Genomic DNA, 27,217 nt, shown 5'->3' with positions numbered 1-27,217 from the left:
TAACTGAACCACAACCTTGGAGCCAATTATTAAGTTTCCTTCTCAGATGTCCGTTATATGGTGGTTAATACCTTCCTTCCCCCTGGAGGCATTATTACAGTACAGATTTTAACAAAACACTTGAGAAACCAAAGTTTGACATCTTACACCAAAAATTACAGGGGAAAATTTCTAGTCTTTGAGGACTTTCAAACATAAAACAGTAGCTTTGAGATGATGATTATGGCGTATTTAGCTGAACTTTTCTTTCATGTGCCTTCCGCATTTGGACTTAGTTGGTGCTTACATACACACAACCACACTTCAACTCCAGTGCCCTAAAAATAAAAGGCTACATAGGCTGGAGACCTCTCGGCCTACTAAAAATAAGGTAAGGGCTTTGCAAACTCTTCAGCTCTTGCAGTGGTCTTGACTTGCCTGCAGTTTCCGCTCTGACTCTATGCAAGGAGCAGTGCTTCACATTAACAGGCTTTCTTTCGGTGTGTCCACAGATAGGGCAAAGGTTCATGTAGCCTGTGATTGATGCATGTGGTCCAGGTGGAGGTGACTTCCTCACATCAATGTGATAGACATTCCAGAATCTTGAGACTATCTTCTGTCAGACGGCTTGTAAGGCTTCTTGGCCTTACCCTTGATTCTTATGGTTTGTGAATTTTGCTTACTCTGCCTTGCAACATCTCCTTCCTAGATCTTTGGATAAGTCTGGTGTGAGGCCTATTTTGGTGCCAAGTAAGCTAATCTAAGGATTGGATTAGGTCACTTTTAGCTAGTGTCAGTTTGGAGAAGTGCTGCCTAAGTCAGCAATTTAAAAAATATTTGGAGTTCTACACTGTTTCGGTTGCAAGTCTGTTCCCTACAGTATTGATACAGGTAGTCTCATGCTCTGGATTGAAGAAGCTGGCATTGTTGTATCCAGGTGAAATGGTCTGGAGATGACATTGTCATCTGTTTTATAGAAAATGAAATATAAAAATCCTATAAAAGAATCCTAGGGTCATCTCCCCCCCCCCCCCCCCCCCCCAAAAAACAACAACAACAACCACCAGTCACTCAACTTTTCATCCATCCAGCAAAATTGTAAATTCAGATCTATGATCTTTCATCACTTCAGTTTATGCTGCTTAGACATTACAAACAGTCCTATTTTGAAACTGGGCTATAGGTGTCACAGCTTGTTTTCAGCTTTCATTTTGACAGAAAAAAATTACCTTAAATTATTTCTTAAATAGGTTTTAAAACTTACATAAAGCCTGTATTCCCATGTACGCTTTTTTTTTTTCTCACAGCATACTAAAGACCATAAGTCACTAAACTCTTGATCAGGATTTAAATCACCAAGTGGAAAGCCTTTATTTAAATCTATTTTAATCAACTTTTCTGTTTGTACTTCCTTTATTTTTCTAAAGAAAGGTGCATTCTCATTGGTTGATACAACCATTAAAATGTTGATTTATAACTAAACAGAGCCTTCATGCTAGATTTGGTACATCTTTTTGCTATTTAGGAAGGTGCACTATATACACTTATTTAAGCAATTATATAGCTTAATATTTTCAGGACCTTAATTGAACGCTTTTAGTATGTTAGAAAATGATGAATGATGCTTATTTACTAGTTAATTAATTTTTTGCTCATGACTTGTATCAAGGTGCATGAGGTTGGTAACTGGAATTTAATTGAACACAACAGCATATAAAATTTATTTTTATTAAACAAAACTAGCCCTGTTGTGCCATATTTTATAAAGTTTGACTTCAAAAGTTAATTCTCACACCCCTCTTCTCCCCCCCCTTTCTTTATATAGGAAAGCAGCCTTTAACTCAGTTTTTGATAGAAGCTGTGGATTCCGTGTATTTATTTATTTTATTTAAATGTTTTAAGAGATGATAAATTTAGGCTTTAATAATTTTGTATTAAATTCAGACTTTAAACAGCTTTATTTTTAAAAATATTTGACTTTTTAAATTAAAAATGTGATTTTTTTAAGTTGATTTTTACCCAAACATTTTTGATTCCCATTTGCTTGGCAGTGCTGTTATCAAGAGGACTGTCTAAATGGATGTCTGTCTGCATTTTATACTGCAATGTCTTCTGTCTTAAAAATGAGACTGAGGGTAGGCTGCCACACTGTCTGCTTTGGGAATGTTTCTCAGACACCCATGAAGCAGCTACGTACTTACAAATGTTACTGCTTGGATTCAGTCTTTAAGAGTGTGTCTGTTCATACTGTGAATGGTAGCACTTGTTTCTAAGGTAGGGGGAGGCTGGACTCTCCCATGCTTACAAGAAGTTTTGTTTCATTTCAGGATGTCCTTATTTTTAGCCAACTTTTTATGTGAAGGCTTTTTTCCATTAGTCTATTTTGCAGATCTGTAGTTTTCCAAATAATTCAGAGTGCATTTTTCCCCACCTTGAACCTCTTGGGATTGTGACCATATCTTCATAAGGTACCTTAATACTTGTTTCTATTTCTTTCGTATGTGGTGGTGGTGGTTTTTTAATTGATCATCATTTGATAAATTGGCCTATATCCTGAGATGCTTGCTTCCCGGGCAACTGAGGAATGGACTGCTTTGGGGGGTAGTGTTTGCACCCTGGCAGGATGAGGTGTGACAGCCAGTAGGGATCTGACTCATGCTCTTCCCCATTAATGTTGCCGTACTGGTGACTCTAAATATTCAAAAACCAGGATTTTAGCTTAAAAATCATGACCCCATACTGCAAAACAATAACTGGTGTGTTCTATTTATGTTTCCTGATTTCAGAATGATTTAGGATTTTCTCCACTTCTGTGAGGCTAGAAACTTAATCTTTTTGGAAAATTAGAAAGTATGTATTTTGAATTGGGAGTTGGAGATTTAATAAAAACAGCCAACATCACAAGGTATGTGATGAAATAATTAGTTGGTAAAACTGCTGTTCTGAAGTGTCAAAAATCTTTAAAAGCTAGAGTACTGCTAGTCTTACACTAAAGAGGTAAAACAGAGGAATGAGTATCCTGTTGGAATAATACTGTTGGAGGCAAAAGCACAGTTAAGTGAATATTATTTGACATTTCTCTGGGGGGGCTGATGATCTAGTATATATTTATGCAGTGCTAGCACAATTGTAAGACCATACGTTTTTCAAGAAAACCTCCCCCTCTTTTGTTAATGCTCTCTTTTAAGTGGCTTCATAAAGGGTAGCACTTCTGGCCTAAAATGCTGTGTGAATGGAAAATATTTCAAACAATTTCGGTGTACGTAGACCATGGCATTCCTTGTTAATTTATCTGAAATTACCGTGATCAACAGTAGATTCTTGTAGTGGGGAAAACAGATTTGTCCCAACTGCCTAAATATAGGAACATAACTTCAGTAAGAACCTAAAACAACGCTGGTAGGGTTCCCTTGATATTGGAATGATGAATCTGTCTGCTAACGAGTAGCAATAATTACAGTTTCAAAATACTATACACAGAATTCTTAGCTGTGCACTACATGGATGGCAGTACAGCTGCTGATCCATAACTGTATATTTATTGCTCTATTATGCAAGTCCCTGTCCTCTTCCTAACAATGGCCTTTGGACAATCAGAATGTTGAGATTTGCATGTCCATACAATTTGTTCTTTAACCATGCAGTTCTTATGCAAATCCCTATGGCTTGATTGCCTCCTATTTTCAACTTATCTGTCATGCACCTATAAACATAATCAGCTTTTGACAGTCTTCCCACCTAATTCTAGGTATTAAATATTTTTCAGTTTACATAGGAATTAAGCCCCTATAATCCTGATCCTACAGTCAGATCTATGCTGGAACACAATATTGTGTAACTTTCGATACCATGTAACTTTCGATACTTCCTGTTGACTCCTTGCCATATCCCAGACTAATAAACCTTCTAGCCTTATTGTCTATTTAGCCCAGGATATTGTTGTGGCGGAGTTAACTGGAATCATCCTAAAGTTATTTTTAAAAACAAATTACTTTTTTTTTCTTTTTTTTCTTATTTTTTTTTTTAAAGGGAGAGAGGGGATTGGAGGGAGGAAAAACTGGGTTTTTAATGGGAGTTGCTTAGATAATCTTTGGAAACAAAGTATTTTTGTTTCAGATCTGTATAGTTTTAAAACTAACAGAATTTAGGGTTTTATGACTGAATTTATCTGAGTTTTAATGATTCTTGACAGGCTAAGTATGATTTAATAATTTAGGGTCTCTACTTCAGTTACCTTTTATAAATCGTTAGTAATCAACCTCTTGTCTATATACCATTGGTACTTATTAACTTTTTTTAAAATATCTTATCTGACATGAATTAATTATTGTAATGCAAATAGACTAACATAATGGAGCGAGCAAAGCAGGGCCCTGCACTCAGAGAATTTGTCAGTTTGTCAAGCAGTAACTTTTGAAAAGAGCATCTGATCAATTGTGGGGAATGTTCCAGATGCTGATGGGCAGAAGCCTATTGATTTTGGTGAAAAATCAAAAAACTGGAAAACCTGGTTTCCACTAAAATCAGATCCATCAAGTGCCCATTTGGTGCTCCCTCAGGAAGCTCTCTGGCGCCCCCTGCCTACCTGTAAACTGCTAGCTATAATGTACATAGTTTTGCACTTAGTTGCTTATATAGGCTGAGCTGTACACCCAGGTGGACTTGCGGGGTGGGGGCGGTTTCCAGCTACCCAAGATGGGCCTGTATTTGCACATAAATCATAGTCCAACACATGGAGCTTGGCCTACATTAGCCATGGTGTGCACGACCCAAGTTTGACTCATATTTTATCTGGAAATTAACATAGAATCATAGAACTGGAAGGGACCTCAAGAGGTCCTCTCGACCAATCCCCTGCACTCATGGCAGGACTAAGTATTATCTAGTCCATTCTAGATGTCTAGAACATGTGGCATCCCTTTATTTATTCCATGATGGATGCTAGATGGTGAACACCCTTTTGACTCTTCTAAATTTGTACTCCATGTGTTTTCATTCTTATATTTTTGTTTCACCTTGTGCATGCCTCATCATGTTTTGTAGTTAGTGTTAGTTGTTGGGAGTATAGAATTAGTGTGGTTTTTGGTTTTTTTTTTTTTGTTTGTTTTTTTGCCTTCTCCTCCACTTTTCTGGAGAGCTTATTTGGCTTGGCTGGGCATGCCTGGCTTTTGTCAAGAGGCTATCCCGACCAACGACGTCCACTCTATGCATCTGTTACGTTTTTGGGAGATCTGGGACTCTCCCAAGTAACTTTTGCCTGGCTCTGAAATCTAGAGTTTGGAAGAATCAGGAGACCAAACTGAAGCTGCTGATGGAGCACTCCCTTTGACCTGCTTCTGAGTCAGGTGAGGAGACCCTCTTTGGACATTTTGTCTCTGAACAGATTCATTGCCCCTTCAACTTTTGGCTAACATCTCACATAAAAAGGAGATCTTGGAGGACTCAGGGAAATCTCTGAAGAGGAGGAGTGTGGTCTCTCACCACAAGGAGCCAGCTCCCAAGAAGTCCCAATCTTCTGTGAGGTGTATAGTGTTGAGGCCTAGACCTCTTCACTTGGCGCCATAGAGGTGAAAGACTCTTCCTCCAGTACCAGTGGAGCAGGGAGATCCTACAGTACTTTGGAGAAACATGGTGCCAGCAGGGCCCCAGCACAGTCTGTTTCAGACTTAGCAACAGTGTCTTCACACTAGGCTCCGTCAGTACCAACAAAATCAAAGCATGCACCTTCAGCTTTGGAGCCAACACATTTCAAGCCAACAGTACTGCTCAAATCAATTGCTGCATCAGTACTGATCCAGTCAGTACGGTAGGAATTCTGTTACTCCAGGGACTTGTCAATGTTAGACAGGCCGAAGTCCCACTACTTGCGGGTAGTGATAGTGTCAGTACTGAGACCCCAGTTTTCAGATTACTAATGCTTCCTGATACCACAGGATTCTTCACCCCTCTTCTCCCCCTCCCCCCTGAGGGACATTCAGGAGGATGAGGGAGGCATTCAGTGAATCTCCTCCTTATCAATGTGGGGTTCCCCTCTGCATCATTACAGGAACCCATACTTTGACAGGGACCCTTGCCCACATTAGGGGTTGTGGGATCAGTCCTTGGTACTATCCTCTCTCCTGTATGGGCCTGCCCTATGGCCATAGTGGGATCCTTGGGTAGCATATTGGCAGCACTTTGATAGACTTCTAGCTTCATTGCACCAGGAGACTGTGGTCTCAATCTCCTCCACCAAACCCCTAACACGAAGAGACCTTTGAAGGACAGGAGGCTAGGGTGGACAAAGAGGCTATCCCTCAAGCCCGTATTTTGTCTTAGTCTCCGGACGAGGCAGTCATGCCTCTACCACTGTCGATGGTTGACTGATGTGCTACTTCTCCCCACCCCCCCATTCCAGAACCCTTGTGAACTGGAGGAGCTGGTAAGTATAGAACCCAGCTAGCAAAAGCTGGAAACTGATTCAACGGCTTTGTTGTTCAAATAAATGCCCCTCCTACTAAGTAATCATGACATTCTCTTATCTTGAGATCACTCCAGGGATCAGGGGCACAGGTAGAAAGGCATACATCTCCACTACCAGAGGAAGGCATCTCATAGCGACCCTAGGTTCAGGCCTCCTCTGGAGCAAACATTCTGACATTTTATATTGTACTTGTGGCAAACAAGTCTCTGGTGGGCATTCCCCACAAATGAAATATCATTTCTGTGCTGGAACTGAGCAAGGACCATTCATGGTTGGCCACTGTCTGCTCAGGAAGCCTGCTAGAGTTGTTAGGCTCTGGGGAGCTTGAGGACCATTGGGCACTTGTTCTTAGGGTACAATTTCAGAAGTAGATGGCTTCCCAGATACGCAGGCTAGAAATGGGTGACCCTTTTCTTCTTCACATACTGCATGGGTGTCGTGTGGTCTTGACTTATCTGCACTATGGAATTTTGGAAGACAAGTAGAAACGTTACATAGACCAGCCTGATGGTTCTGAGCTCTAGGCCATTCATATGCTCAGACCCTTTCTTTTGGTCAGAAGATAGATAACACTAAGTAGTTGCCTTAGACAGCTATAGAAGCTGGCTAATGGGAAGTGCTGTATAAACCAGTGAGTGTGATCACTTCTGTTGCTTTAACTAGCTAATCCAAATCTGATGAAAAGTCTCTTAACGTGCCACCCTGAAAAAATTGGATGTCTTTTACGTGGATCCTAGTCTATCAAGTGAAATAATAACTTTCGGCTTCTGGTATTTCAAACATTCTAGAAATGGTGTGAACAGCTACATTTCTTTGGTGGCTGATTTTATTGTGCTTTGTACTTTAGTCTTGTTCTCTAATGCGTATTCTAAGTGCTGAAATAGTACTGAGTGTTCTCATTAAAAAGATTCTGTGGACATTCTTAACTCTTGATTGGGGGGGGGAGACTTTGCTTTTGGGTCAAGGCTTTGCATTCCATGTTTATTAAAATGTCTAAAAGGTGGTTTGAAAGGCTTCATATATTTATACTGCTCTTTGCTTTAATCTGTGAAGTTAAATATTTATTCCTTGATGTAATCTAATTGCTATCATGTGTATTGAGTGATTGGTTGAATGTTTCTATAGAAACATTCAGACAGGTTCTTGCCCCCAAGGCATTTGAAATCTAAGCTGTTTTTTTTTATAATTTATTGGGACACTAAAGGCAAAGATAAGTAAACCCAGAAAATCCAAAACTAATACGAGCTTTGATTATTCTATATCTAGCCAAGTGGATTCATGGGGAAACAGACACCACTTCATAACTTTCTTTTTGTCAAGAGCTTTAATTAAAATGTTATGTAATATGAATCCTAGTGTAACAAAATAAATATTGGGACACAGCATGTTTTCCTCCATCTGGAAATAGTTTGGAATAGCTAGGTCTGAAGAATCTTGTATAATACTTCCTTAGTTTGTTCAGTAATATGACGTGTACTACTTTCTCTCAGGGATTTATTGCACTTGTCCCCACATCACTTCTAATCTTTCTTGCTTGACTTGCAAGATAAGGAGGAGAAACTGAATCCAGATGTTTTGTAGTACACACCCACCACCACAAAGATGCTTAATTTACAGTTTTCAGTAGACATGAGAGATTCTGTTTCTAAGGGTATGGCTACACTTGCAGTTGTAGAGCGCTTTGACTTAAACCAGCCTTCAAAGAGTGCAGTAGGGAAAGTGCTGCCGTCTGTTCACACTGACAGCTGCAAGTGCACTGGCGTGGCCAGATTTGCAGCACTTGCCGCGGCATTGGGAGCTGTGCACTGTGAGATAGCTGCCTATAAAGTACCTCTTCCCATTCTCGTGCTGTGGCTTGAGGGGGGGAGGGCATTCTGGGTGCTGTCCCAACATCCCTGTGCTTCCATCTACATTTGGTGCCATCTTTCAACCTATTTTGTGCTGCACGCTCTGTCTTCCCTTTCGGTATGTGGGAATGGAGCCCAAACTGCTGAGGAATATGCTGACGAGTCTCAACAGCATGTCACGTTTGGCAGTTGAGTTACCCCTTAAGATCCAAAGTGACAGTGAGGACTCTGAGAATATCGACTCGAGTAACGCATGCAACATGAGATTGCTTGTGGCTTTCACTGACATGGTCACCACCGTGGAATGCCGCTTTTGGGCTCGGGAAACAAACACTGAGTGGTGGGATCACATCGTCATGTAAGTCTGGGATGACAAGCAGTGGCTGCAGAACTTTCGGATGAGAGAAGCCACTCTCATGGGACTGCGTGATGAGCTCGCCCCCACCTTGCAGTGCAAGAACACGAGATTGAGAGCTGTCCTGATGGTGGAGAAGCGGGTGGCTATTGCAGTCTGGAAGCTGGCAACTCCAGACAGCTACCGATCGGTCGCTAACCAGTTTGGAGTGGGAAAGTCGACCGTTGGAATCGTGTTGATGCAAGTTTGCAGGGCCATTAATCGCATCCTGCTCAGAAGAACCATGACTCTGGGTAATGTGCAGGATATTGTGTATGGCTTTGCACAAATGGGTTTCCCTAACTGAGGAGGGGCGATAGATGGGACGCATATTCCAAATCTGGCACCAGCCCACCTAGCCTCAGAGTATGTTAATTGGAAGGGCTGTTTCTCTTCTATGGTTCTCCAGGCGCTTGTGGATCACCGTGGGCAATTCATTGACATTAATGCGGGCTGGCCCGGAAAGGTGCATGACGCACGCATCTTTCCAAACACTGGCCTGTTCAGGAAGCTGCAAGCTGGGACTTCTTTCCCAGACCAGAACATCATCGTAGGGGAAGTCGAAATGCCCATTGTGATCCTTGGAGACCCCGCTTACCCTTTAATGCCGTGGCTCATGAAACCCCACACAGGGAGCCTTGACAGCAGCAAGGAGTGATTCAACAACCAGCTGAGCTGGTGAAGAATGACTGTGGAGTGTGCTTTTGGCCATTTAAAGGGCTGCTGGCGCTCTCTATGTGGGAAGCTGGACCTGGCCGATGACCGATCCCCCACGGTTATATCCGTGTGCTGTACCCTCCATAACATTTGTGAAGGGAAGGGTGAACGATTCACTTGGGCATGGACCTCAGATGTTCAACACCTGGAGGCTGAATTTGAACATCCAGAGAGCAGAGCTATTGGAGGGGCCCAGCGCGGGGGCTGCAAGGATTAGGGATGCCTTGAGGCTGAAAGCCACCAGTAATGTCTGGTGCCCTGCACGAGAGTGAAGTGCAGTGGTTCCAATGTTAGTAGGAATCTGTGTTTGCTACGCTGACTTGCAGTGCCTGTTTCTTTCCTGGGCTAACATATCTTTTACTTTATGCAAAAATAAAGAATGTTTTCAAAGCCAAAAAATCCCTTTATTAAAAAGAAACACAACTGCTTGGGAAACAGAAAAGGCAAGGGGGTGGAGTGGGAAACAGTACAATCGTAGTTTTGCGTATGTCCTGTTATCATATTCAGCCTTCCTGTCTGGAGTGCGGTGCAATGAGTGCTGCACTTCAGGATGGCTATACTGCATGGTGATGGGGGTGGGTGAGTGCAGCGGGCGAGGGTCGTAGTTTTCAGGGCTGGGTGGTGAAGCTACAGGTGTTGGAGGCAACTAGTGGCGGTAAGAACCCAGATGTTGGGGAAAGTGGGTTGTAGGTGACATGGGGGCTCAAGGGGAAGAGTTTTGGGAGAAGGGCGGTGGGGGGGAGGTGCGTGGGCCCGGTAGTGCTCCACCTGCATGGCTACGAGCGCCTGGATCGTGTCCGCTTGACGCTCCATGATGCTTATCAGCCGATCCGTACTTTGTTGCTGGAGCTCCGCGCTTTTGTGGTGGCATTCTGCTGGCGGATCCTCCTTTCACTCTCCCGCCACTCTTGCACTTTTAGATTCTCGTTAAGTGACTGCTGCATTACTTCATACAGCATGTCTTCTTTGCTTCTGCGTGGCCTCTTCCTGAGTCTTTGCAGTCTCTTGGCCGGTGATAACACGGATGGCTGAGATCTCAAGGTTGCATCTGTAAAGGGAAAATGCAATACTTAACAGCGGCAGCACTGTTCACGCCAGACTGAGCAATGATTTCCCCCGTACTTAAGGAGAGCAAGCACAGTCTATACAATAGCATAATTTGCCCATCCCAAAGCAAGCGCACATACCCCACAGGAGCCCCAAAATAGTGAGTAAGCACAGGGTCTGGGGGAAATGATTTGTTTCATGGCTGTACTGTCCTCTGGGTTTCTGTGCCTTGGGGAGAGCCAACAGCTGCGGGGGGCCCCTGTACTGAACACTGTCCCCACGGTTTCCACAGGAGTTCGTCCTGGAAGATATCTCGCTGCTGAGGGTGACCTGGGAACCAAGGAAGGGTCTTCTGCTACAATGTGGCTTCCGCCCTGGCCCATATACAGCTTGCCTGTGTGCAGCAATGGTCCTCCCCCCGCCCCTCACGGCACAGTGGCACAGACATATTAGCCTTACTGGGGCAAGGGCTACAGTGGCTCTCCCAAGAAACCTGCGCAAGCGCATTGCCCAAGTTCTGGATGAGACCTTTGAAGAGATCACTGAGGCTGATTACCGTGATTGTGAGAGAGCACATCAATGCCCTATTCTGCATCTAGGCATGCATGCAGCCCTAACCCTGCTCATCCCAAGAGCCCGCACCGAATAACTTCCTTCCCAAAATAAAAGCCGCTTACCGGGAACTTCCTCTGGTGTTTGTCCTTCCACAAGCACTGGCCTCCATGACTGGCTACCTTCCTTCTGGCTTGTGAAGAGCTCCTGGCTGCATGCATCTAGGGATTCCGGGGTGTTTTCCTCCGCCTCACCACCCTCGCTCCTGCTTTGCTGCTGCTCCTCCTGCCTTGTTGAACTGGGCTCTGAAGTGTCCATGGTGGTACTCGGAGTGGAGGTGGGGTCACCACGAAGTGTCACATCCAGCTCTTTGTAGAAACGGCAGGTCGCAGGGGCAGCACCGGAGCAGCTGTTTGCCTTGCGGGTTTTGCGGTAGGCATTCCGCAGCTCCTTCACTTTAACCCTGCACTGCAGTGCATCCCGGTCCTGGCCCTTTTCCATCATGTCCCTTGATATCTGCCAGAAGGTATCGTAATGCCTATGGCTGGAGCCTAGCTGGGACTGGACAGTTTCCTCCCCCCAAACACTGAGGTCCAGTACCTTGCCATTACTCCATATGGGGGATCACCTGATGCTTGGAGGCATGGTCACCTGGAAAGATTCACTGAGAGCACTCCACGCCCGGCTAAGCAAACAGGAAAGTGACTTTCAAAATTCCCAGAGAATTTAAAGGGCAGATCTGACGGTTGGTCACCTGAGGGCAGGGCAGTAGCCTTCAAGGTGATGACCAGAGTGTCTAGAATAGGCATTGTGGGACACTTCTGGAGGCTGATCAGAGCGCATTAACAGACCAGGGCTTTCACACTGGCTCCATGGCGCTCCAGCGGGGGCGTATCAAACGTTATTCCACTCGCCGAGGTGGAGTACCAGGAGCGCTGTACGTGCCTTGCCAGTGTGGACGCATCGCGAGTTAGAGCACACAGGGCTGCTTTAATGCACTCTTAACTCGCAAGTATAGCCATGCCCTAATTCTGCAACCATTGCTAGTAGTTAGCCTTAACTTCACCTGACGGATATTTTTTACCCTTGAAAGCAACTATTGTCTTAAAAGCAGAACAGGAGATACTGAAATTTAGTGGTACAAAACATTTTGTGTATGACTCTTTCCTTTGAAAGAGTACATGTGCTAGTGTCCTATACACCCAGTGAAATCTGAATGTAATTTTATTGTATTGTGCAGATGAACCCACACGATCCCTGAGTGGTCTCATATTGAAGAATAATGTGAAAGCCCATTTTCACAACTTTCCAAATGGAGTAACGGACTTCATCAAGAGTGAATGTCTAAACAACATTGGTGACTCCTCCCCATTAATTAGAGCAACTGTAGGTGAGTTTCCAGATACAAATTTTCTGTTGTTGGTATTGTTCTTCCAGCTTGCTTGTTGCATTTCTTATCTCTGATGTATAAATAGGGAGAATCTGAGTTACTTCTATTTCTGCAACTTTCTGAAATTATCTGCATGACCAGTTAGAGCTAAATTAAAGTGGTGTAAAAGGCATGATACTGTCAAAACTAATGTGTTTTGAACGCAACATAAAGATGAGTCTGAAATGCAGCTTAATAGTTGCATCTGTGTAAAGTTTTCTTTATCAGACTCATGAGACGTACACTTCTGACTTGTTTCCTTCTTATTTAAAGCTGAATTGAGAATTCAAGCTCATAATTTTTGACATAAGTTTCATGGTTTAAGGCCAGAAGGGACCACTAAGTAGGTCTATTAGTATGACTTTCTGTATGCCACAGTACCATTAAATTTTCACACAGCTACCCTTATATTAAGCCAAAAGGCTTCAGTTAGGCTAAAGCATTTCAGTCCTCAAAAGACTAAACCACATGTAGCAGGCATAAAACAGGAGAGAGCAAGGTGCCAGCAGTGCTCAAGGTCCCTGACGTGCGCTTGGTATAATTTTGACTAGGTGGGAGATGCCCAGATGATTCCAGCAGGTGCCCCAGGCTGCAGAGAAAGATTGAAAAATACTACTCCTACAATACATCTAGGCAGATGCACATTGAGGAAAAAAATAGTTCCTGATTCCCTGCTGGTGATTGGATAGAGCCTTGAAACACGAGGTTGCTGGTTGTACTGCTAACTAATTTCATAACTGTCCCTAAGCTTTGCATCTAAAATTGGAATGCGGTGAATGACCGTTTCAAAATCATATTTAACTTTGTTGACTACAGCAGTGAAACAACTTCTTATATTAACTGACATTTTGTAGTAGCGTCTGTACTTTTTTTTTTTTTTAAACTTCGAGTGAATTGTGTTGTGGTACAGACAATAGGGACAAATCAAGAGTAGGGCACCATTTTACTGTGTTGTAGAGATTCACAGAAAGCGACCTTTCCTGTTCTGAAGCGCTTACAATGAAAAGGACAACAAAAGAAACTAAGAAGATATATTTTTTTAGTTCTAGCCTTTTTTGTTGATCCCTTGTCTAACTTATTAAATGTTTTAAATTCTGCTGTTGTTTCTATTATATTCCAAACAGTAGAAAAGTCACTGTTTGACCAAATTTAGTCACAATCTCCTATCAGAGAAAGTTTCTGAAAATGGAATATCACTATTTGTGTCCTAGCTGGTGGGCTTTTTTTGGAGGGTGATATGGGAGTTCGTATCTATAATCTTGACTGATTACTAACTGAGGAGAGAGGTTTATTAGATACACAGCAAATTTCTCTTTGATCCCTCAAGTCCATTTCTGTATGGATCTTTTTTCCTATGTGACTTTTTTGGGAGGTGGTGGGAGGGGAAGCATGTCTGTTGCTAACACTCCTTTCTTCTACCTTCCTCCATTTCTTTTAGAATTGCTTTGTGATTTTTTTTTTTTTTATTTCCCTCCTACAGCCCGCCCCCCCCCCCCACATTTCTGTTCTCCTGCTAAAAAGGTAGAGGCAAGTTTCTGCAACTTTTCTGCTCTCAGGGCTTTGAAATGCCTAAGATCTTCTCTGCTGGCTCTCACGTACCTCAAAGGATGTAATCAGTGGAGCTGGTTAAGGAGTGCATTTCAGCTCCTGTGTGGCCTGTTTGTAGCTCACACTGGAAAAGAGAACCCTGTTGCTCCTTTTGAAGTGGATTTGCCTGTCTCCCAACGGAACTGTAGGGTGAGACAAGGCACTGTTTGTAGTACCTTGTCACTGATGTTGCTGCAGCATGAAACACTTTCTGTTGGGGGATCATGAGCACCTGGGTGGTAATCACTGGGTTAACTATGTAATTGGGAGGATAGAAATGGAAGGAACAGGAAGCAAGGGGAAGCTCAGAAAGAAAGCTAGGGGGGGTGAGCCTGGACTGAGGAGCGAAGGCTGCGGGGAAGCCTTCCTTTTCTGTAAGCCTGCATTACACTGTGATTTTGTAAATACACACCTTGGCGAAAGGGTCACAACTTGGTGTGTGTTTGTGACCATGACACCACATGAACTGGCCAGGCAATGAAGTACACTGGGTGGCGACCGAGGAACCCTATGACAAGGGGTTTGGAAGTGCTCCTGGGTTTATAATGCAGCTATTTTTGTGCATTGAAGGATTCTTGCAAGGATTCTTCGGCACATGATAATTCTGAAGATGAATATCAGCTGCCTAGTTTTGTCTAGGCTAGAATGACTGTCCTGAGTGCTAAAGCACCCACTTCAGTGCCACCATCCATCACAACCTCAACTGCAGGGTCCCCACAGATTCCTTCCAGTCACAGCCTGGCTCCTGGTAGGGGCATTTGACACTAGCCAAACCTAAGAAGCCCATTGCTAAGCCATCACAGTCTGCTAGGCTGCTATGTTGGCACTGAGCAACCAGGCACCTATAATTGCCTAGACTCCCATTGAGCTTACTTAGGGAGTTAGCCTCTGCTCCTCTAGCATCAGCAACAGTCTCTGGATCCCCTTCCTTCAAAAAGAGAGAACATTGCACCATGCAACATTGTACCAGAGAGAAAGATGCTGCTGCTCCTCATTGGGTTCTCTGGTGCTGAGCTCTTCAGTACTAAGCAGACTGGAACAATGCCGTCTCCAACTCTTGGCACTGGAACTATTGGAGCCAAACCAGTTGATGCTAGTCTCCGAGAGGTGGTTCTACTTGAGAATCCCTAGGATCCCTTCTGTCTCTGTGCTTGGCACTGGGCCATCAGCTCATATATTGGCTCCTTAGCTTACATGCTGTTGCCTTGTCACCCAGCCTCATCTATGAGATTACATTGTTCTGAGACTGGCCCAGAAATTCCCTTGGTGTAATCTGGGGTGGGATTTGAGGGCCCCATGCCAGTGTTGACATTGGGTTTTGATTCACAATAGCCCCCCATGTGTCAGGGGGCCCTGGTGAGATATAATGCAGCATCCTTTCGCGTGCGTTAATGTGGTCTCACTTTCAAGGGTCTATCCAGGCTTTTATTGACTGACTGGCCCCATACATCTAGCCCTGGAGCTGAAGGGATGCTTCGTCAGCACCAACACTGTTAACACAGCCTACAGCACTGACTGTCGTTCCAGGTGACCTGATTTCTCAGCACTACCTTCCCCAACTCTCACATGTCACCACACCAGTGACTGATGTGGGGGTTGATGTCCATTTGGATGATGGGGATTCCCTAATTGGGGCCATCACTTGATGCTGCCACCTGTGACTATAAACAGCTTAACGAGCTTCACATTCCACATGTTCCCTTTTGCCAACAGATATTACAGTGGTGGCACCTCCTGATTCCCTCTGACATATTAAAAGTCCAGATAGGTTGTTTTTTGTTTTTTAAATCCTTTGCTAGTTATCCACTGACTCTTTCTGCCTCCTTGAAATGGGGTTCTTCAGCCCATCTGCTCTAGGCCTTCAGGACCATCACTGACCCCTGAGAGACTGCTGTTGCTTAAACACACCCATCTCCCAGAACTACACGCAAAAGGCGTGAAGCTTTTGGTTTACAGTCGGGCTCTCTCAGGTGCATAGGTGAAGTAGTCAACACACAAACTTTTCACAATCTAACAGTTTTTGCTCTTTTATATCTAATCACATGAAGCATAAGATAGTATAGATCATACAAAACCATAAACATCTGAAACTGCAATGTGTCTCACATTCTAGCTAACTCTTTTCTTGTGAGTCATGGGCGTGCCATTAGTGTCCAGGTAGGCAGGGTTTCTCGTGCCTCTTGCAGGCTGTTGCATGGTGAGTAGTCTGTCCCTTATGTACTGAAGAAGGTCTCCAAGCAGACCTGCCTCTTCCCTTTTAAAACCTTCAGCCTCCTGTACCCAGGTGACACCCTTGTCAGTTTCCCCACATGAGCACAGACTCCCGTCTGGTAACGTTGTTGCCAGGGTGGCTTTACCACTAAAACAGTTTTTTTGAGCAGGGACCAATCCTTTGTCTGGACAGATTTCCAACAACTGAGAAATCAAGTTGGCTATGTTGTTCTTCTGCTACCAACCTGTGGAATTTTCAGCCTAACACTAAGGCAAACCGACCATAGAGGAGAAAAAAAGACTGCACAAAATGGAGTTTGAAGTCTGACATAATCTCAAACAATTAATAAATTGTATAAGTATTACCAATTCATCACAAACCTGAGTCAGCCAGCCCACCAAGTTATGTTTGAGGCTGATAGGTCACAGGACATCCTCAACTTTTTTCTCCTTGTATGACTGCTTATATATGAGGCCACTACATTACTGGGTGACTCAGCAGCACATCCCAAATGCAGCAAGTTGAGCAGGCTAACTGTTCTACACTACCTTCTGCAACTACTAGTGGGAAATCAAGAACATTTATATTAAAAGGAGTCGATTCACTTTGAGTGCCTTAAACTCCTCCTGCTCCTACAGATGCCTCCAATGTGGGCAGGGGAGGGCATTACCAAGAACTGCAAGTACATGGCAGTTGTAATACCAGAGAGGCAAAGCTCTACATGTGTGTTCTGGAACTCAGGGCAGTTAGCTGGAACCTGAACCTTTCTACCACCACATCAACACCAAGTGATCCGGGTCCTGATGGGCATCACCGTGATCATGTAGTACATAAACAAGAAGTGATCTACTTCCTACCATCTGTACAAAAGCAGGGAAACTCTGGTATTGGTGCACCAAACACAGAATCCTCCCCATAATTACATCTTGTAGAGACCAGTGTGCAATCAGACTTCCTCAGCAGGAGAAAGCAGGATCCAAATGAGTGGTCCATGCAACCTTCAGGAGACTGGAAACCTGAAAGTGGATCTCTTTGCTTCCAGAGGAAACATGAAGTGCCTTTTATGCTGCAGAAGAGCAGGCAGGGACAAAAAGTCATTGTCAGATCTTAGAGTAACAGCCGTGTTAGTCTGTATTCGCAAAAAGAAAAGGAGTACTTGTGGCACCTTAGAGACTAACCAATTTATTTGAGCATGAGCTTTCGTGAGCTACAGCTCACTTCATCGGATGCATACCGTGGAAACTGCAGCAGACTTTATATATACACAGAGAATATGAAACAATACCTCCTCCCACCCCACTGTCCTGCTGGTAATAGCTTATCTAAAGTGATCATCAGGTTGGGCCATTTCCAGCACAAATCCAGGTTTTCTCACCCTCCACCCCCCCGCACAAATTCACTCTCCTGCTGGTGATAGCCCATCCAAAGTGACAACTCTTTACACAATGTGCATGATAATCTTGATCAGGACCCGGTCACTTTGGATGGGCTATCACCAGCAGGAGAGTGAATTTGTGTGGGGGGGTGGAGGGAGACAACCTGGATTTGTGCTGGAAATGGCCCAACCTGATGATCACTTTAGATAAGCTATTACCAGCAGGACAGTGGGTGGGAGGAGGTATTGTTTCATATTCTCTGTGTGTATATATAAAGTCTGCTGCAGTTTCCACGATATGCATCCAATGAAGTGAGCTGTAGCTCACGAAAGCTCATGCTCAAATAAATTGGTTAGTCTCTAAGGTGCCACAAGTACTCCTTTTCTTATTGTCAGATCTATTTCTTCTGGACTGGAATGAAGGCTTACTATGTATCTTTCCTCAGTCCCACTCATCCTTACAGTGCTATAGGAAATCAAGAGACTGCAGTAGCTATTCTGGTGTTCCCAGTGTGGCTGGTCCCAGAGCTGGTACGCTGAGCTCTTGCTGCTCTCCCTACAACCTTCTTTCCCATTTCCACAATCTCTACACCTTTTTGTTTCTGTGGAATAGCTGGGTGCTTCAGCGCTACCTGGAGAAACTCCCCACTGTTAGCCTGGATAATCTCAGAGAATGCAAGAAATCTTCATCCAGTTCAGAAAAGTTTTATTTTATCTCCAAAAATGGAAGAGATCCTCCATGTGGTCCAGCAACAAGAATCTGTTCCTACCTGTAAGGTGGAATCCCTGCTATATTGGACAACTTGTGACCAGTCCTTGATGTATAACTAGTATTTCTGTAAAAGTACAACTCATGGCTATAAGCTGATTATCAGCATGTGCAGTGCAAAATGGATTTTTTTCCTCATTCTACATTAGTCAGATTCTTAAAAGGACTTAGTAAATGCTTTTTCTCAGAAGGGAACCATTTCCCTTCTGGGATTTATATTTGGAGCTTGCCAAGCTAATGGGGCTTCCCTTTAAATTTTTCAAGGGTGCCTTCCTAAAACTCATGTCCCTTAAGACAACATTCTGGATAGCACTTGCATCAGCAAGAAGTGTTTCAATTCCAGGGTGTAATGACGCTCCTCTCTACATTGTAGTGTAAATAGACAAATTGATGCTTAGACCTCATCTTGGGTTCTTGCCTGAAGCAGTATAAGACTTCACTATAGCCAGTGTATTCAACCCTGTTGTATACCAGGAGGTATATCTTCAGAATCTAGATCAGTGGTTCTCAACCTATTTACCATTGTGGGCCGCAAAGCAGCTCTGTTATGTGGGTCGAATCCACGCAATATATACACACACTACCTGTGTGGCCCTGAGGATGTCACATGGGCCGCAGCCATGTGCTGATTGGGCCACAAGTGACCTGCGGATTGAGAACCACTGAGCTAGATGTTTAAAAGGAGCCTGATGCCTTTACCTACGGAAGAACACAGCTCCTTGTAAGTAACCTCTCTTCTTCATGCTAACGCATCCTGTGGGTACACAGCTCAATGCAGGAGAGTGGAAGTGTAACAGAATTTTTACGCTTGCCCAAGCAGCTGGCCTACCCTGAATTACTGCAGTTTTCCTCCGGTCTTAATTGACATGATATATGTGCACATTTTGGAAGGTTAGGGGTGGGATTGGCCTACAGACATTTATGTGCTGAGTGTAATACTCTAAAGGCTATTTTTGCAACTTGTCTTACTGCCATTGGACTAGACTAGTTGCCATCTTCCAGTTTTGTTTCGTGCTAGAAGGTCATGTTAAATTATATGTAAGCTTGGTGACGTGATAGCGCATATTCTGCACCAAATCAGTTTGTGTGAAACTTTGTATACCATCTTTGTTCCTTTGGGAGTTTAGAAGCCTTTGTTTACTTTGTCCCCATTGTTATCAAGATAATAAGTTGGGTTATGCTGAAAACTTACAAGAGCTGAATATCTTGAGAATGCTTTGTCACTGCTGTTAGGCAGAAATTCTTTAATTGTAAGAGCACTATATTTCCTTTTTGAGGAGAAAAGGGAGACAAGATGCTTCCTGTTTAACTGTGGCCTGAAACTCTTACAAGATTTAAAATGTATTTAAGTGCTGAATCTGTTCCCCCACTTGTTTTAAAAAAAACTTACTTATTTTTAAAATAAACTCCTCCAAAAGTAACCCCTCATACCACAATCTTTCTTGGAGGCCATCTGCAAAGACTAACAAAATATTTGGAGGATGTCGGTGTTTCAACAGTTTACCCTTCTACCCCTCACTTCCAAAATAGACAATAGCAGAATTTGTTTGCTTAGGGCTGCTTTAGTTTTAAATAAACTGACACAATCTGCATACCTTCATGGATCTTTTGAATAGTTCCTTCCTAGAACTTTCAGCAAGAAAACTAGTAAGTCTAACATCTGGAATGTAGCTCATACTAATATCAAAGAACTGTGTTCCCCTACTGTTTCAAATGAATGTGTGTGGTTTGATTTATCTTAATCAGCAGAGCAAAATATTGCTACAGATATTTTAAAAGTGCTATGTTTTGAACATTTTTCTCTGTTCTGAAAGAAAAATTGCTGCTACCGTCCTAAAAGCAATTGCTTGAAAATCTAACCCTGTCCTGGGAATTCGTGAAATTCTGTGATTTGGTTTTGTCTGTATGTATGCTATATAACTGATTTCTATATTTTTTTTGCAGTTTTCTTTTAAAATATGGGGATTCTGACAATTAATGAGCAGTGTCACCAGCATGGTTTTCTAAGTGCAGACTGACCAAATTCCCTTTACTCCTACCCCTTTGAAGTAGATCCGTCTTAAAGGAAATTGCTAGAGTTTCTATTCTAACAAAGACTTTTAAAACCTAGCTGGGTGAATGGAATATGCAATTATGAAAAGAGTAACTTAGCTTTTCCTTTCTATATTAAGATAATTCTTCAGCATAGCTACTTCTCATATTTATGAATGGAAGTGCTTTCTTTCATGCATATTCTTATTTGCCTCCAGCTATAATATTTAAGAAGGCTTGTATGAACAAGGCTTCCACAGAGAAGCTAGCTTATACTGCTTGGTCAAGGCTGAGGTCAGAGCTCATGTATATGAACACTTTTTGCACCCTGCATAGTGCAATGTCTGGGCATCTTACTTGTTCAGCACCCTACCACCCTGGATGAAAGGGCATCCACCACTTCAATGTGTAGCCCCCACAACTATTTAGCTGCTTAAGATCTTTCAGCAGCCAGACAGACTTCAAAGTTCCACCACAAGTAAATTGCTTGCTTTTTTATTCCTTACTTTATTGGTTTTCTGTGGATGAGACATCCTTTATAGGCACCTCCATGCCCTGGGAAGCTTTAAAGTGGGTGACTTCATCTATGACCACGCTTCAGTCACTAACTGTTGTGAAATCCAGTTTTCAGCTGTTCAGGCTCATCTTCTAATGCTGACAGTCTTGACTGTAGTAGGTTCTATGGCCAGGTTTCCTCTGCATTACATCATCTTCAGCTGTAGAGTGCAAACGGAGTTTTTCTGTAGCTATGAGTGCTCCTCTCTCAACCTTTTTCTTTCTTGGAAAAGGCTAAAGCGTACAACAGGCATGAGATTCTGGCCTAAGACACCCTTAATGATAACATGATTATCATGAGATGAGTTTGACCGATTCGCTCCTCAAATTAAAAACTTTTCTCTGTAACCAGGTACTCTGGCCCTTCAAAAACAGGCTTCCCACTTGGATTTTGTTGCTGCCTCAGTCCAGGACAGAAAGTATTCTGGGGGCTGTAGTTCTCTAACAGATTGCTTGGGCTCTATAGGCTAGAGGAAAGAATGCTGGGAAGGTGGTCTGGGCTATAGACGAGTTCCCTTTTCTTACAAGAAGGAGCAACTTGGTCTGCTGATGGTCTGGGCAAGACCTGTAGTACAGCTCTTAACAGAGAGGGAGCTGGGTAAAGAATTCAAGAGGGACTGTGACAGGACTGGGGAGATGGTTTGGGAGAAAGGAAGACCATAGAAAGGCATAGGAGATGGCTCTGAGAGAAGAGTGAAGTGGGAAAATTGCTTCATTGCTTAGGGTCTTGGAGTCTCCCCTATGCATCAGTAGTGCAGCTTAGAGGGATTGTTTAATGCTCTTGCATCAAGAGTAAAGGATAAGTTGTTGACTTTTCAAGGGTAGAAAAACTTTCCTGCACCGCTGACGAAAAGCTGTGGCTCAAAAAGCAGAACTAGACGAAGGCTTTTTGTTGGGCTCTGAACTTTTTAATCTTTTGATAGAGAGGAGTTTGTAGTTTGGCCATAAGACTACTTGCCCATGTTCAATTGAGGGAGTCTGTTGATAGCTGAGGAAAGTGAGGCACAGTTGCACCCCGATGGGTAGGCAACCTTCTTTTCTGTCTTTGTCTCGAGTCTTATATTAGGTCAAAAGGATTCTAGCAGTGCTGTAACTTAAAGGAGTGGAAAAGAAACTCTTACAATTGCCTGCTACTTTCTGTTGTCCTTCTCAACTTCATAAATAGAAATCTAGAAAGCTAAAAGATCTTTTGACACCTCAGTTTCTTCATCACCAGAATAAGTGGGATGGGAGCTATTATTTAAATCTTTAGAGAGTAAAATTCCATGAGAATCTCAAATGTTTGGGATGAAAATCTATGAGGGTGTCTAAACATTAATTTGCACAGTCACTCTGTTCATTATTCTTTGAGCCTACATACTAAGGGTTTGAAACAAATTTTAGCTATTTATTGCCTCAGATGCGGGGGTGGGAAGGGGGAAGGAACTGACCAAAAGGTTGGCAAAACCACTAAATTACTTTCCTAAAGACCAGTAGTGGAAGCATTGTAATCATCCACAAGCAACACTGAGATGCAATCCACTGTCACTGTGACTAATCTTTGTCAATAGGTCAGAGGCCTTGAATAGGCTATTGTATGCACACCTTGCAGATACTTTAGCCAACCAGCTCGCGGCTACTTTTAAGATCTCTGGGCGGTAAACTTTTCTTTTTTTTTAAAGAGCACTTGCATATGACAGTTGCTGAACTTGCAGAGTAAGAAATCCCTCTGCTCTATAAAGCAGCAATGAGAGAACTTTACTGTAGACAGACCTTTTAAAGATATTCATTCTTCAAGAGCCTAGAGGAATTTCAGAAGGACATGAGACAGGTGCATAGCCAGTTTTTTCCAAAACTTTCACCACCTCAGACTACTATATGACTTCCTTCCCCAATCTGTTCAGAAAAACATACATGGAGGAGACCTCAACGTTTTGTTCACCTTATGCATCCACATCACATCAGGTGGGTGAATTTTCAAGTTCATTTGGAGACACCACTCTGAAATTTAAATCCCTACCCAGGAGATGAAGGAATCTAGTGCTCTACATTAAAAACCAACACAATGAAACAGTTGGTCATTCAGAAATTTGTGGAGTACCTTCTTCAAACTGGGATAGCAGAGCATGTCTCTTCCTGAGAACACTCATTTGATCTTCTACACAGTATGAAAATAGTCAGGGGAGAGACAGAGCAGTATTTGGTCTTAAAGCTCTTGTACAATGTTTGAGGATGTTCAAATTCATATTGAAGACCCCTGGAAATTGAGAACTGATTTAAAATTGAGAACTGTTGGGGATGCTAGTTTTGTTTGTCTCATTGCCTGTGTTCAAGAGTACATATGCTGACTGATGATAGCAATAGTCGGAATGCTAGTGTAGAAAAGATACTGCAGCCATCAGTGTTAGGTATTGTGTCATGTGAGCAGTGTTGGATGGCATGATCCATAAAATGTTGGTCACCTTTCTCCCTGCTTATTCGTAGTGCTTACACTGTTGCTATAGTTAGTGGTGCTCAACCAGTGGTGGTAGTGGTGGGAAACTTATGTCAAGAAGCCTAGTATTGGCACTCCTATATTTGGGTTCTACTTTCTATTGGTGTTTTTTTTTTTTTTTTTTTCCATTTCTATGTTGGCAAACCAAATTTCTTAAACCAAGTTACAGCATGAGTAGTGCTCTGCTCTAGCATTTGGTTTGAAGGAGGTTTTGAGGGCTAGCAGGGTGAGGGGGAGTGACCCAGCTTTTTGTTGTTGTTCGACAGATCTGAACTACCTCCTTGGCAACAGGCAAGAACAATCAGCTGGATTCCCAGTCATTCCTAATAGGAGAGAGGTTATCTAGTAACTTTCTTTGTAATAAAATTGCCTTCCTCCACATTTGTCTGCTCTTAACAAAAAGCAAACTACTTAACTAAGTAGTTCTTTGGGCAATTGTATTGGGGAGGTGGGGGTGTTTCCAAAAAGTGGATCCTGCATTTCTTAAGAGAATCTCACTTTTTTCATTCTTTTTCTTCAACACATCCAAGGCATTCTGATTACAACCATTGCCTCTAAGGGGGAATTGCAGAATTGGCCTGAACTCTTACCAAAGCTTTGCAGCCTCTTGGATTCTGAAGACTACAATACCTGTGAGGTGAGGAGTTTTGTTTCAAATACAAATGTAGAGGAAAAATGTCATATTTCATATGCTTGTGGTCTATCTTGAGCAGCGTTTCCCAAACAATGGGTCCCAATTCACCAGTGGATTGCAGGAATGGTCTAGGTTGGTTGCATGTGCCCCAGAAGCACTTCCTGTGGGGATCAGGATCCAAACAGTAGTAGCACAGAGGAAGCAGCTGGGCTGGTGGCCAGCCAGCAGGCTGTCCCTTGGGTTCTCACTTCCCCGGGGCAGGAGGCAGCTGGGTGGCTGCTGTGGTTGCAGCTCAGAGGTAGCTGACAGGGCCAGTGAATGAGCAGTCAGCAGCCTGGTGATGATCATGGCTGGGCTGCAGGAGGGGACAGGTCTTGGAGAGCAAGAGTAAAGGGGCGGGGCTGGGGAGGGGCACGGGGAGTGGGAGGAGCTGAGTGAGAAGGGAGAGAGATGGGGAAACAGGGAGCTAGGGGGCTAAAAAAGGGAAGGTGTGTGGGGGGGATCAGGAGTAGTGAGTTACCTTAGTAAAATGTTTGGGAACCACTGCTCTAGAGCTCAGTAGTTCCAACTGCTTATTCATTCTAGCTTCTTATTGCCACATACCTATTTTTTAACTGAACAGTGGCTTACTCTTTTGCCTGACTGAAGTGGTATGGCTTCTGTTTCTTGCCTTCTGGAATTTATCCTAAAATTTACTTGGTCATAGATGTTACATTGGACTGGTGTGAGAATGAGATTACTTTTGAGACATAAGGTGATCAAAAATGGGTCCAGAAGAAGGCAAACGTTAACTTTGCTAGATTAAAGTCTTAAATTATCAGAACAGTTGATACCTCTGTTATGAAAATATAACCTACTACTGGATTCCCTTTGCTACATGATTTTAGTTACTCTATATTGGATCTAGAAAAGCTGTTTGAGATGATGTTGTAGTTTTTAAAAAAAAGTCTCTGTAGAGATTTGAGAGCAATAAATAGTACCCAAGATCAAATCTGACAGGGATGGTCTAGGTAGGCTAACTCTTCTGGATAAGCTATTTTTCTTATTTTCTGAATACTTTATTTTGGATGGAGTGGGAGAAAACACTTCAAAAATAATGTTCAACTTGATTTTAAATGTGTATGATAAATCGTAAAACTCCAGCCACAAAATGATCAAGTACCGATAATTTAGGAAATTGTCACACTGGATTTAAAACTTTGAAATACAGGGGAAAATGCTCTGCATTAGTATAAATGGAGGAAAGTTTTTTGTCCATATCTTAAGATCTGATTTGTACTCTTAATTATCAAATATGTTTAGTAAATATGGCAGGGAAAACATGCAGTATGAATAGACTAGCACTGAATGACCAAACAAAATCTGTCTACTACTATTCAAGTTGGGATCTTGCAGATCAGATCAAAATGTAAAATTACTTGTCTGTCTCTTTTCGTCATGAAATTGAGTTGAAACTAACTAACGTGTGTTAGATCATAACTGCATCTGTTTGCTAAGTGTGTTACAAATAGCTAGCCATGCTCATTACTAAATAGAGATGTGTAGCTACTCATTGGATTTTCTTTTCTTTTTTGGACTGGGGGGGAGTAAACTTTCTTAGGGAGCTAATTTTTTTCTGAAGAAAGCAAACTTATGTATTTTACAGGGTGCATTTGGAGCTCTTCAGAAGATATGTGAAGATTCTGCTGAAATCTTAGATAGTGATGTATTAGATCGACCCCTCAATATCATGATTCCTAAATTTTTACAGTTCTTCAAACACAGCAGTCCAAAAATAAGGTAGGTATACATGCAGCACTGAAGTCTCAGATGAAAATTGATTTAGATAATCAATAAGCTATCTTGTGGTATTGTTTAAAATGTCTGAAAAGTGATCCTGCATGTGTAATGGTGCAGGGAAAAAAGAAGCCTTGAGAGTTCATGTTAGTGTCAGTGACTTGCATGTCACTTTTTGCTCAGTTAAAAAGTAAAAAGGTGGTGTCTGTCTTCAGCCTTACTACCAGCCTAGGGTCTTGAAAGTCAACTGTGTTCTTCTCCTGGCTTCACCAGCAGTAAGATTCAGCAGCTGGAACTTAGTTAATAAATCTCTTGCTCGTGAAAGCATGAGCCAGAATAGAATCCAGATCACTCTTTCATAGCTGTATTGGCTGTGGTGTGAACATGAAAAAAAAAAAGCAGTAACATACATTTTGTCCGTAAAGCAAGTGTGTGTAACACGTTCCTCATCAAATTGCTTTTCTGACTGTATCAGTGTTTTAGTGTGTCTAACCTTTCATGAGATCAAATTAAAAACATATTCGTTTTTTCAGATGAGGTGACTACAATACTAATATAAAATAGAAATATCCAGTGGGCTGGAAAAAAAAATCTATGAAGTGGATAACTATAAAAGAACTGTGGAGTGGTGATGGGCATGAAATTAAACATGATTTTACAGGGTAATAAAACCAAAAGTGGTTTTGAGTTACACGTACAGAGTCATTATAGTATGTGAGAAGAAATAACTAGCTGTTACTGCGATATTTATGTAGTTCATCTCTGGGCACCATGTAAGTTAGAAGTTATTGCTCACATGGCAAAAATTCAGATGAACAACAGAAGATTATTTCATACTGCAAACACTAGTGGGATGCGGTTGAAGAGACTGTAGGGAGAGGTATCACAATAGAAATTAAGATGGAAAAATTTCATGATAGTGAAATGTTAGGCTGTGGAATAGGTTCCCAAGGATGTGGGTTTTTGCCACTGATTCTTTTAAAGCTAAACTAGATACATTAGATTTTTCTGATACAGTAAGGAACAATCCTGAGCTTCATCTGATCTAATCTAATACATATGGGGGAAAATATTTTCCTCTAAATAAAACAAATTCTCCTTACTGTGTGTCAATGCTGTTTCTCTTCTTCCTCTGCCTACTGTTTAAAAAGGCGCGCATGCACACACGTTTTGAGTTCCCTTTATGGAAGGAACCTACTGAACAACGACACTGGGTAATTCTTTCAGTAATGTCATCAAAGATTTATTCTAAACACTTGAAGGAAATATATTTTTCTTAGAGGGGAGCTGTAAAACTCCTACATGTCTGTTCCCCAAAATGGCCTAAACAACAGGATGTGAATTTAAAATTAAGAGAGGGGAGAAGTCTAAAGACAA

The 27,217-nt window shown here is 42.5% G+C and overlaps 1 protein-coding gene across 7 annotated transcripts in view; it reads left to right on the top strand.

Moving 5' to 3' along the window:
* The window catches only part of TNPO1 (transportin 1), a 167,836-nt gene that overhangs the window by 55,694 nt on the left and 84,925 nt on the right, over window positions 1-27,217 (top strand). For all 7 annotated transcript variants that reach the window (XR_007356564.2, XM_048849314.2, XM_048849316.2 and 4 more), the window contains 3 exons: window positions 12,240-12,389; window positions 23,961-24,067; window positions 25,710-25,843. Coding sequence is in view for 6 of the 7 variants with exons in the window: in XM_048849314.2 (XP_048705271.1) it covers window positions 12,240-12,389; window positions 23,961-24,067; window positions 25,710-25,843 (391 nt within the window). In the remaining variant the exon portion in view is untranslated. The remainder of the gene's footprint in view (window positions 1-12,239; window positions 12,390-23,960; window positions 24,068-25,709; window positions 25,844-27,217) is intronic.

The sequence above is a fragment of the Caretta caretta genome, chromosome 5 (genome assembly GCF_965140235.1).
Source record: "Caretta caretta isolate rCarCar2 chromosome 5, rCarCar1.hap1, whole genome shotgun sequence".
Lineage (NCBI taxonomy): Eukaryota > Metazoa > Chordata > Testudines > Cheloniidae > Caretta > Caretta caretta.
This window is presented reverse-complemented; position numbering and strand designations above follow the sequence as displayed.